Below are 12785 nucleotides of genomic sequence, written 5' to 3'. Positions count from 1 at the left end.
CACATAGTTCCATTTCGCAGAAATACGTCCAATTGCCGTATGAAAATTCAAATATTGCCAAATTTCCCGCGGTAAAATATCAATTTGTGTATGAAGATGCTAATCTTTTCCTTTGGAATTTTCAAATACTTTAGATCAAATTGCTGCAGACATTTTCTGGATAATCAATAGAAAAATATACACAAGTTTCTAAGAAACCATTAATTTATCAAATGAAATTTGGCAACGTCCGAAGTCATATAAACACGGCGTTCTTTTTTTCTTCCTCAGCAAAACTGAATGTTTTTTGCCTTCAGTAGCGATTTTGCGAGTTGGCAACACTGTGCGTCACTCTTCTTTTAAGTTCATTGAAAATATCGATTTTAAATGAGACAAGCAGCCTCGCCAAGCATCAATTGTTTTACGTACATTTAAATAGAGGAAAAACAGAGTTACCAACATTCAAGAATCGCCACTGTTTGCGTTAAGGAGGGAGAACTGCGGATATTCTGCAAAATGACTTTGTTCTGTTTTCCATTTTAATGATTAAGTATGGCATCAGATTTAATACATGAAGAATTTAGATGAGTTCTCATAGTTTCACCATCGATTGTCGTTTAGTCAGAGGAGCTAGGGACTTAGATAATGCCGTTTTCTTCCGACCGGAATGGACCAAATTTTATGGATAAATTTTATTTCAGTTTAAAAGTTAGAAATTGTGTTATTTGTATGTAAAATATTTTGCCATGAATGTATAGGATTCACAAGATGAATTCAAAAGAGACCAGTGATGTGGCGTGCTTTGCGATACATCGATTGATGTATCATTTAAACCTATGGAAAAGGATCGATTATTAGCCTAATAATCGATTCTTTACCACAGTTCAAATGGGGAAATATCGATAATCGATCATTCACGCCTCGCAAAGAGAAACAGTAAGAAAAGACTAACGTGGGAAACCTGAGCTATGACATGCTTAGATAATTTTAGAAATTAGCGAAAACATCTCGCATAAGTTTATACCAGAGGTTGATCAACTCATTAAAAATACTCGTTCAATATATTTTCAAGATTTACGAACCTGATTTGTTGTTTCATTGATTACATTTTCAAGTTTAAAATGGTCTGGTTAAATTATTTCAATTTTTTTTTTAGTAAATTTGTATTAATGTTAGCAGAAAAACGTATTTGTAATAGTGCACGGCGCGTGGTGACATGCGAACAAGCCCACATCCACATATAGCATAAACTTGATACTCAGCCTTGCGTGAACGCATCTTAGAGCGAACTCAAAGCGCCTTCAAAAAAGTATGATACCGCATCACCACAGCGGAGTTCGAATAGTTGCTCGGCGCTAACGACCTATTTTCAAGGCGAACGCCATGAGTCTCATTCATTATTTGGAGGGAATTTTGTTCTATCGCGGCAGGGAAATGGCGCAATCTATGTCAGTCCATATTTTCTATGCGTTTTAGAATGGGTTTGGCATTTCGAACGACAAATTTTGCCTGAAAACTGTTTCTAAATATGTCTTTTTACCATCTGGCATGCCTTCAAATGTCAGGGACTTTCACCAAAATTTGTCAAGGAAGTCAGGAAAATGTTAGCACTGGAAAAAAACACATTTGATTTAGAGTCCAGACTCTTAAAATCATCGACAAGAAAAAATACTCTTGATTCAATCAGATTTAAGCTTAAATCAAGAACCAAGCATCTTAATTTGAGCGGATTTCCTTTTGATTTAAGCTTAAATCTGATTGAATCAAGAGTCTTTTTTCTTGCCAATGTTTTCAAGAGTCTTGACTCTAGATCCAATGTGTTTTTTTTTTTTTTTTTTTCTTTTCCAGTGAGAGACTTTCTCCTCTTAATTCTGTGGCAACCCTGAATTTACTTTTTAATAATTTTTTCAAATACTTGACACAGTAAATATGAAAACAAAATGCTAAATGTGTGTTTCCCTTTTTTTTGCAGGACTCTGAACAACAACAACCTAACGTCGATGCCGAAGGACCTGTTAGAGGACACGATCCGCCTTAAGACGCTACGGCTCAACGACAACTTCCTCATCTGCGACTGTCAACTGTCCTGGCTCTCAAAATGGCTCAAACGCAAGAGCCGGCTCAACTTTGTCGCCAAGTGCTTCTCGCCGAACCATCTGAAAACAAACAACCTTGTCGACCTACGCGAAGAGGACTTCAAGTGCTCCGGTGAGTTCGATAACCGCTCTTCGCGGGAAGCAGTGGGCGTTATGACGTTTTACCAAAAAACATATTACCTGCAGGAGATTTGGACCACATTTTGCAATAAGGAACCCTTATTTTTGACTCATTCCAGAAACAACGTAAATGCCATTGGTTTTCCTATGCAGAAAGGTACTTTTATGGAAGAGCCAGGGATAGTGGTTCCTTAATACAAAATGTAATCCATTTGACCTACGTTTTTTGACCTGCAGACATTTGAGCTACACAAATTTTTACCTATAGTATTTTTGACTCGCAAGCGATTTGGCCAACTAGTATTTGGACCGCGTTAAACAGAATGGATCCAAGGCACATCAGCTATTGCCAAATCTAATTCGGTAATTTCATGTTTCATGTAAAAACGGCAGTGCGGATTTTCGTGAAAATTTCAGTAAATTTTCCCCATAGTACGAAGCAAATTCCCTAAAATTTTCAAAGGAATCCGCACAAAGTTCTCTCAAAAAAAATTAAAGTGCCCAGCTGAATTTGGCAATAGCTGATGTGGCTTGGTTCCTTTCTGTCAAACGCGTTCCATTTGACCTGCAACAATAACGAATTTGGTCTACGTAATACTAATGTCAACAAGTTCAATGATAAACATGCTCACTTTCATTGAGCTTTGAACTATCAGGGCACTGCTGCTCAAATCATTCAGTCTCCTTATCCAACGGATCAAGTTCTCGTATAGAGAATCAGCATTTAACCACCCTAAGGGTCGTCCAAATATTACATGAGCCTCTCAAGGTGGAGGAGGGAGGGTTTAAACTTGCCTTAAGGACACTGGAAAAGAAGTCTCTTGAATTCAAAGTCCATGCTCATACAAAATTTAACACGAAAAAATACTCTTAATTCAATCGGATTTTTGCTCGAATCGAGAGCCAAGCCTCTTAATTTAAGCGGATTTCCCCTGATTCAAGCACAAATCCGATTAAATCAAGGGTATTTTTCTTGTCAAATTTTTTAAGAGTCTTGACTTTGAATCCAAGTGTTTTTTTTCCCAATAGGATCTTATAGGAGGGGGGGGGGGCAAGTTTATTCTTACATAATTAACGTAAACCTCCGAATTCGAACAACTTATTTTGCAATACAAATATTTCTTTAGCTATTTTCAGGCTTTCAACTGTCAACTGAAACGGTCGGTTTTCGGAACTGGAGACATAGTCCTCTGAACTCAAAAGCTGGACTCAGTTGTTCGGTTTATAATTCTGCGGTTTATCTTTCCTCCATGCACGATTCAGTGTCACCAACCGATTTTTTTTTTTTTTTTTTTTTTTTTTTTTTTTTTTTTTAAGGGATTTTATTTCATAATATTCAGTGCTGCAGCTTTTCCGGTAATTATCTTACATGTACTTGTACATTTTCTGATCATGATAGTGTGTGTTTGTCCCCAGGTTTGGCCGAACGGAGCGTGGGTGAGGAGTGCACAAGCGAACCGGCGTGTCCGCATCCCTGCAGGTGTGCCGACGGCATCGTTGACTGTCGGGAGAAAGCCCTCACAAAAATCCCTTCTTTTCTCCCTGAGAGCATGACGGAATTGTGAGTATACCTACACTGATCAAAATATTTGTGTTCTTACTTTTGGTCATTATAGGAAGTAAAACGCAGACTAATGCAAATCGACGGTGTAAGTCGGCAATCACATAACTCGGTTTGCGACGTCGCAGACTTCCTGTCATACTTTATTTTTTAAACGGAAAACTACTCAACGGAAATTCTTTAAAATTGCCGTGATTTTTCTTCTCTGTGCGAAACAAATCCTGCAAAAACTTCAAGGAATGATTTCAATTTGTTCTCCTTTAAAAAAATAACAAAGAGGCGGAGATTTTCAGACACCGCAAACGAGATGTGTGATTGCCGACTTACACCGTCGAAATGTTATGTTGATTTTGGCACAGTTTACGGTGAATCTAGTGCAGAAAACAATGGAGAAACTGGAAGAATGCATTCTTCCGATTCCGACGTTTGTATTCACCACTCGTTTTTTATCAGATTTCTTCAAGAAAACTAGCTGGCATTTACTCTTGAATTAGTCAACCGAATACTGGGGTTATTTTGTGTTTTACTTCCCGTATTAACCAAACTTTTGAGTTGAAATATCTCTCTGTTTAGTATCTTTATATTCAAGACCAAGTCATTTCATCGAAAGCAGTCACAAAATTTTGCCCAGAAACGGAGCCAAGTGTTATTACGCAAAATTCAAATTAAAGATCTGATATAAGATGGACTTTCTAAAAAATTATATTTTGAAAAATATTTATCAGAGGAGCAATTTTTGTCAGGATCAATCGAAAAATCTATCTTTCGTTATTATGTGCCAAAATTACGAGTAGCGAAAATGCAACAAACTGCATGTTATATTAAGTCGTATTTGACCCATCCAAAGATGTCTGTTTGATAAGAGCAACACAACACAATATAGGCCGATTTAACAACAAATTACACTAAGAATGCACCCAAAAAATTAGTAACAAGGCTAAAATGTTAAACAAACCCCGTCAGTGCGCTTCAGGTCAATTACACACCGATTCAAATTGAATCCGAAAATAAAAGTGAACAATAAAAACAAGAGAATGAGAATGCAACTGACTGACCGAATGAAGGAGGAATCAGTGTAAACTCTCTGATGTCTGCTTGTCTCAAGACTTTATAAAAATTATTAGATATTCCATAAGATCAATTTCAGTTTTTGTTCAATAATTTACTCTCGTTGGATCGTAAATTATAAAATGTTCAATTTCTTGTTTTCAGACGGCTCGAGCAAAATGAAATCACAGAGATACCACCAAAAGCTTTCACGAGCTACAAAATGCTCCGGAGGATGTAAGTACATTTGCATTTCCAATTTGTTACGCTTCATTATATCATTATGCGTTATATCGTCTTTTGCTTTTTCTCCTTCTTCTCTTCCTTCTCTTTCTTATCTTCCTTTCCTTCTTCTTGTCTGCCTTCTATGCATTTCTTCCTTCTCTTCTTCTTCTCTTCATTCTCTTCTTCTTCTCTTTCTTCCCTTCTTCTCGTCTTCCTCCTCTTCTTCTTCGCTTTCTTCCCTTCTTCTCCTCTTCCTTCTCTTCTTCTTTCTCTTCTTCTTCTCTTTCTTTCCTCCTTCTCCTCTTCCTTCTCTTCTTCTTTTCCTTCTCTTCTTTCTTCTCTTATCTTCTCTTCTTTCTCTTCTTCTTTTTCTCTTCCTTCCCTCCTTCTTCTCTTCCTTCCCTTTTCATCTCTTCCTTCTCCCCTTCTTCCTCTTCATTTTTACAACTAATAATAACGAATACATCCGGCGTCAAACTATACACGGTTTTCCGTGCAGAGTCCTCTTCACTGTAGTATCACATTTCTCTCCTAATTTCACGCTATTATGAAGCCGAAGTTTAATGAAAGTTTCGTCGGAAGCACACCTAACTTTGCTCCTTTGCTCGAGAGCTTTCTCCTCGTTTTGCGCCCGTAAAGCGCGCTAAAAAGCACCGAGCGAAAATCAGTCTGCGTAAATCAATCGTGGGGTGAGTGAGGGCGCTTACAAGGAAGAGGAAATAGAAAAACAAGGGAGGCGGGCCCCGCCGGAAAGTTGTCCGAAGAAAGCTTCAAACTTTTTTTGCGGGCTCAACAGCAGTTAATTACCGCGCGCTGTCCAATAAACACGGGCCTAATAGTTTTTTATGCGGGTTTTCACTCGCCGCAGATATTACGGGCGGAAAATGAGATTTTATGAGGCAGGGACAAGGGTGGGTTTCGGCGGGCGGGTGGGCGGCGGGTGTCGAGGTTCATAAAGGGGAGTTTTCTTCGGGCTGCTTACTCAAGACCCTGTCAGAGGTTGCCGTGGTGTCACATTGACCTCTCGCTAATTTTTGGTTCAGAACATTAATAATAAGTCTCTCCAGGGTATCATAGTGGTGGGGAGATACAGAGCAAAGCGTTACGTAACGAGTTTCAGTAATTTTTTTTTTCGAGCTTCTGTAGAATTTTTTATCGGTCGTCTTTAGAATTCTTGAAGAATCTCGAAAATATTCTCTGCAACACTTTCACTTTTCTACACCAAATGGAAACGCCAATCCGTTCAGTAAATGTAAGGTGATATTTAGATTATGCTTTATCGTAATGTGGGGGGGGGGGGCGGTCTAATACAGCGTTACGGAGCGTTACTGGGGAGAAAGGGGAGGCTGCGGAAGGTATGCGCAAAAAGCGCACATTTAGCGTTACGTAATTTTGGGACGGACCCTAATAACGCTACTGAAACGGTACTTTTAACCATGGGCAGTGTTCGAAACTCACCTTATATTTTCAGGAGCCATGTGGCCCATCAAGCTCAATTTCTAGGGGCCATTGAAGATTTTTTAGGGGCTAAATTGACTTTTCGCCTGTATATCTCGGCGCATTTTGTGAAAAGTCAGACGCAAGATGTTAGAGTTGCAGAACTAGTAGCTGGAACTTGTTTCTTTCGGAAAATCACCAAACAGAATAATTAGGATTTCTTCACCATTTAGGGGCCATGTTGGCGCAGAGCCTTTATTTTTTAGGCGCCATAGCCGATTTTTTAGGCGCATTTGGCGCGTTGGCGCCTGTGAGTTTCGAACACTGACCATAGGTTTATCTCAGTGCACTAACATTTCGGGGACTTTTGTCTTGTTCCATTTCGAGGTCCGTCTGGCATCCCGCATCCGTGAAAACGGCTTATCCGCAGAATAAATCGTCGGAAAGGCGAAAGGAATTCTGATCCGGGTGTGGGGGTGATTTTACGGCTGTTCGTGGATTTTTATGAACTCGAAAAAAGACACTTGGATGAGCTTGTTACTTCATCTCTTCACGCACCACGCATCGGAGGCTCCCTCATTCCCCTCGACGGAATCGGGGTGTTAACGCATTCCGCTGTTTCTCGCCTCCCACAAAGGGCGCCTTTGATCCAGACACAGCTTTTTACACCCGTGTTTACCGAAGATTGAGGGGCCGAAGGCCTCACTGAATTAAATGCGAGTTCCGAGGGATATAAATTCTTCGCAATTGAAGATAATTGCGAGGTCTCCTCCGTTTCATCCTTTTTTTTCACCTTCCTCGTGTACTGCCGTGCTGAGGAAGAACGCCGTATGAGCATTTGAGAGTTGCCAAATTTCCTTCGATAAAATGTTTATTTTTGCGGAGCGGTATGAATATGTTTTCTTGAAATTTTCAGGAACTTCAGGTGAAATAGCCACCAAAATTATCTGAAAAATTGGAAGTAAAATATTCATAAGTTTACCAGGAAATTCGTGTTTTATCAAAGGAAATTTGGCGACGCCTGAAGGTTCATACGGCGTTTTTCCTTAGCACGGCAGTGTAGCTCTTCAAAGCGCTGAAGTTTTTACTTATTTATTCTCTTTATTATTCTTCTTTAAAGACTAGCTTCCTAATGTAACTTTTCGTACATTCCACAATGAGAATAAAACAATGGTTAAAATCGCCGTTGTAGTGCTGTTCCATATACGAACTCTCAATTAATGGCAGCCATAACGAATAACAACATTTTTACCATTAATAGAGATGCAGAAAGCTCCCCATTTATTAAATTGGCCTTTCCATTTTTAAAAAAACTTCTTTTCCCAGAAATTTCAATAAAATAATTTTTGTATCACTCTGTATGTTCAAACGTCCGCGATTTTGCGAAAAACACGTGATTTTTAGCACGATTTTGCGAAAAAGAGTGATTTTCACCGCAGGTTTGCAAATAAAAACGCGATTTTCCCGGCTTTCCCATCGAAAAATCCCGTTTTCGGGGCCTTCCCATTTTTACACGCCAGCAATTGCGACCTGCCCGGTCGCATGGTCGAGAAGTTATTACACCACTGCCATTAAAGGATACTTTCATTGAAGTTGTGGTAAAAATATCACTCGACGGTCAACTTATTAGCATTTGTTATAGCTACCATTGATCAAAAGTTCATCTGAAAGGCTGCGATAGGATTGCGCGAATGTCCCTTTTTTTACCTTTTTGGAGATGCTTAGGATTGCGCAAATTTTTCTGATACCGACTGCCTTGCGTTTGGCGCAATGCGAGAAGTATTCATGCAGTCTTGGAGGCGCTAATATGGGCTTTACGCCGACCACACTGTTTGGCGCAATGCGTGAAGTATTCCTAAAGTCTTGCAGGCGCTGATATACGTTTAACGATGGCCGCACTGTGTTTGGCACGATTATTCGAACTCGCGTTAGAATAATCACGGCATCGAATAATAGAGCTTCAAAGGCCTACGTTGTGTTTCGACGATGTATGAGCATTCCAACGTTGCCTCGTTTCACCCGATTAAATATTTTTTCTGAGAAAAGTTAGGAAAGTTCTTTATACCCATGACCATCACTCAATATTTTCCTTGCATTTATCATGAGAAGGTACGATATCGATGACTTGTCAACAAACTAACCTTAACTAGCGTCAACATAAAAATGCGTTTATTTTCCTACTGTTTCCTGTTTTGCCAAACTTCTACCTTAAATTAATTTCATTTTAAATTCACGCATTCCTGTAGCAGATGTTAAGGTTTCTATTCGCGCAATCCTTGTGCCTATTTTGCGCAATCCTCATATATTTTCTTAGACCTTTCGCGCAATCCTGGCTTACCGATCTGAAACACCACTATTTTAGTTATAACAATCACTAATTTCATTCTCAAAACAGGCACCTCCGGACCGCCCTCCTTCCCTTAGGTGCGTGACGTCATTTACGAACGGACCGTAAGTTCCGTAAGATCCCATGGACGGTCTACTACGTGCGCGTAAGAAACGTCTGCGGAATGTCATCCATCCAATGAAATCCTCTGCCATTCTGCTATGCAAAGGAACCTCGTATGAACCTCTAGGCGTTGCCAAATTTCCTTTGATAAAACATTAATTTCCTGGAAAACTTATGAATATTTTCTTTTCAATTTTTCAGATAATTTTGTTCGCAATTCCACCTATAGTCCCTGAGAGTTTCAAGGAAAAATATTCATAAAGTTCCTCAAAAATAAACATTTAATTGAAGGATATTTGGCAACCCTGGAATGTTCATACGGCGTTCTTCCTTAGCACGGCAGCATTGTCCGTCTAAATGCGATTCTGCATAACGGGTACTCTCCTTGCGGTTCCAAGCACGTGCTTTCAACGAAGGTACCCTCGCGGAAAAATTGATGGGCCGCTGAGCATCCACCCTCATCCCTTCACCTGCTCGGAAGGGGTGCCGCTACTCCACCGGCCAACGTAACTCAATTCGCCCCGAGATGGATGAAGTCGCGAACAGAATTGTCCGTAGCATTTACGATCCCTCGATAAGCCGTTTCGACGGACCCAGCTGTTTGTCCGGATATTTATTGCATTACGTTTTTCATATTTCACATTCCTCCGCTAACGCAATTGCCTTCGACAAAGCCGGGCAACCGGGGGGTGCTTGATGGATTGGCCTTGAGGGGAGGCTCCCAGTGCTCAGCAAAGGCTTTGAATATCCTCTTCGGCTGTGTTTATGGAAGAGACGTTTTATTAATATGGAGCCGCTCACTTATAGGTAGTGTAACGTAATGGGTTGTGTCGTTGACTGCAATGTTCCCGACGCGTTTTTGATTCGGCGCGCACCCTCCGTGAAAAATTGATTCCTGAACCTTTCTCGTCTCCGTTTTTTTTTTTTAAAAAAAAGGGGCAAATAAGATGACGAATGGTGAGAACACACTTCATAAATAAAATTATGTCTATCAAAATTTGTGATGGATTCAGGCATAATGTGCATAGGCGGATCCAGGGGGGCGAAGGAGACGCACGCCCCCCCCCCCTTTCGCCTGAAAAAGGAGGAAGATAAAGGGGAGAGAAAAAGAAAGAGGAACGAAGGAGAGATGAAGGAAGGGCGCTTGCATTGACTCAACTAACTACTTATTAGATGCTTTGAAAATTCGACAAAATTTTGAGGTGAGCCCTCCGGATCCACACACCCCCCCCCCCCCCCCCTATTTAAAGTATATCGATCCGTCTACACGGAGAAAGAAATTAGATAGTATTTACCATATTCTGGCTAATAAACGGCACAACCCGAGAGAATGGTAACTTTCATCAGCACCATCGCGAGAGTAACAAGATTTTTCCTTATTGTGACAATAATTTTGGTAAAAGTTACCATACTGTCTGGTCGTGCCGTTTTTTTAATCGGGGCTTGGCAAATGCTATATATCCAACGTTTTTTTCCGTGTATGCCTTACGGTGGGTGGTCAAATTTTCGGAACCAGGAATCTAAATGGAATCCTTCGAATGGGAACCGGAACTCCTCCGGAAAGTTTCCGGGAAATTCCCACCCAAAATCTCTTTTCTCAGGGAGCTTTGACAAAATAAACAGACATATGCACGTGTAAATACACAGTAATCACTCACACTTTGAAGGGCCATCTTTAACACTTCCAGATATTCTCGTTCCCATTCCCGCTACTTGCCTTTCACGGGAGATTTTGATCCCCATCTAGAACAGTGAGATTTACAATTTAAGGTGAAGATGTAGTTAGTCAGTTTTTGATGCTCATCGCTTTCTAATGGTCTCAAGAACGTAAGATCAAAATTTCAAGTCGAAATCTGCATTAAAAGAAGTGTCACAAGGGATTAAAATGAGTCGTTAGAAAGCTGGCAAACCTAAAATTCGTTCTTTTGAAGTTCACAATTCATTGTTCTCGAACGGCTCTCTAAAAGTTATTTTTGGGAGTATTTCGCACCAAATGTTGCAGAATCCAGCCTTCATGAGCTGCGGTTCAGTATTTTTATTTTTTCACTCCAACTGTTGGTCCATTCTGCCCAATCTCATCATATTTTGTGTTAAAGCGTGTTTTCATAATTCCTGAAACTCCTCTTAATGTCTCTACGTCTTCTCTCTTTTTTCAGAGATCTCAGCAAGAACCACATTTCCAAAGTCGCTGCCGACGCGTTTCAAGGTCTAAAGTCTCTGAATTCTTTGTAAGTATATTTTTATTGTATATTTCTCTAAATTTATCAAACTAAAAGTTCAATGAGTTGATTTAGTTATGAAACTTAAAGTTTAACGGACCAGTCGAGAAGTCGCGTATTTGTCCGAATACGTTTCGCCTTCAATTTCAACGGACGGCAATGTGACCGGCACAGGTGTTCGAATAGTTATCTCACAGTGCCTTGCATATTCACTTCATCATAGATCATATGTGTCTCGTTTGTGCATGATTTATCCTTGGTATTGACCAGCGGTAACAAGGTTTAACTAGTAAAAGGACAGTTATTACAAATTGTAAGTAAAATTCAATAGTTTAATTGCGGAAATAAATCCTTAAAAGGGATGGAAATGATTTTTCACAAAATACAAATTAAATTTATTCCAGGTTTTGCAAATTGGACTACATTTTGCAGTTCGGAACCAAAATTTTTTACTCAGTTTAGGAACTACATGTGTACCATTAGTTTCCCTATACACATACGTGGTTTTATAGGTGAACTCCTGATTGCAAAATGAAGTCCAATTTATAAGATAGATCCCTACGTACGATAAAATGTCTTAAAATCATTTGATCTTTCCATTTGTAGTTCCTCAGTGCCAACGATCCTTATAAAACAACTTCCAAAAACTTTTAATAATCATTTTCAGGAGACCATTCTTGGTTATTTTTTAAGTAAAATTAAAGTTGGGTGAAATTTACCTAAAAAATTATTTTTAAAACATAAATAATTCCTTTAAGCGTTTGTTTTTTACATTTTTCATACACTTTATTAGTTAATAAACCACAGTCGATCTCTGAAGAGTTATGTAACGCTTTCTTTCCTTAAATTTTACCATTCGTAAATTTTCTTTAAAGAAGTAAGTCCACAAAAATTTCCTAAAATAAAAATTTAACAGTTTTCTTAAGAGTTATAACTTTTACGGGTGCTTGAAAAAGTTTTTTTTCTCCTTTTTTTTTAACAGTATTGCCATTAGGGTTCTCTCCTTGTTTCTAATCCTTAAGAGAAAATATGTCTCGTGATAATTCAATTCTTATCCCATCTAGTGGTATATTGTGTGGAGTCCTTTGACACATTACCTCTGATTCAGGCCCTCACCCCTCAATTAAAAATTACGGCGACGTTATTTTGCATAAATGAGCGTTGAGCGTCAATTCAGTCCCAACTCCACGAATTACAACTTAATTATTTACAAGAGTCTGGCGCTCCAGGAGCGGTTCGCCCAGACTCACCAGCCGTCTTCATATCGCCTCTCTTCTTCATTTATTTTCCCTCAACTCGGATGTTTTTTGTCTGTGCGAATAAAACGACTACTTAGTTTTAATGTTTTGTTTGCACCGCTTGTTTAATCATAATGTTATTCCAGAACCAAGGTCGGGGTAATAATAGATGAAAATTATGACTTTTAGAGCTGCAAGAGACATTGATGTCAAAGCGTGCTCTTCTTCTTGTGGATTGGAGCTTTGATCTTTTCTGAGACAAGTGTTCTTCTCAGCTGATGTGTGTTCAAGCATCTTTGTCTAATATGGGGTCGTTTAAGTATACGTAGAAAATAAACGTGGCTCACCAGGCAAAATTGAATCGGTCGATTTTTAAGGGATTCCTGAAGCACGGACTTATTTTAGCTGATCTGG

At 39.4% G+C, this 12785-nt stretch overlaps 1 protein-coding gene across 1 annotated transcript in view; it reads left to right on the top strand.

Moving 5' to 3' along the window:
* Window positions 1-12785, top strand: part of sli (slit guidance ligand) — a 505938-nt gene that overhangs the window by 453963 nt on the left and 39190 nt on the right. The window contains 4 exon segments of the mRNA XM_019052519.2: window positions 1952-2187; window positions 3612-3756; window positions 4969-5040; window positions 11071-11142. Of these exon segments, the coding sequence (XP_018908064.2) occupies window positions 1952-2187; window positions 3612-3756; window positions 4969-5040; window positions 11071-11142 (525 nt within the window).

Source organism: Bemisia tabaci, chromosome 10, assembly GCF_918797505.1.
Source record: "Bemisia tabaci chromosome 10, PGI_BMITA_v3".
Lineage (NCBI taxonomy): Eukaryota > Metazoa > Arthropoda > Insecta > Hemiptera > Aleyrodidae > Bemisia > Bemisia tabaci.
The sequence above is the reverse complement of the archived record's forward strand: the minus strand, read 5'-3'. Positions and strand labels throughout refer to the sequence as shown.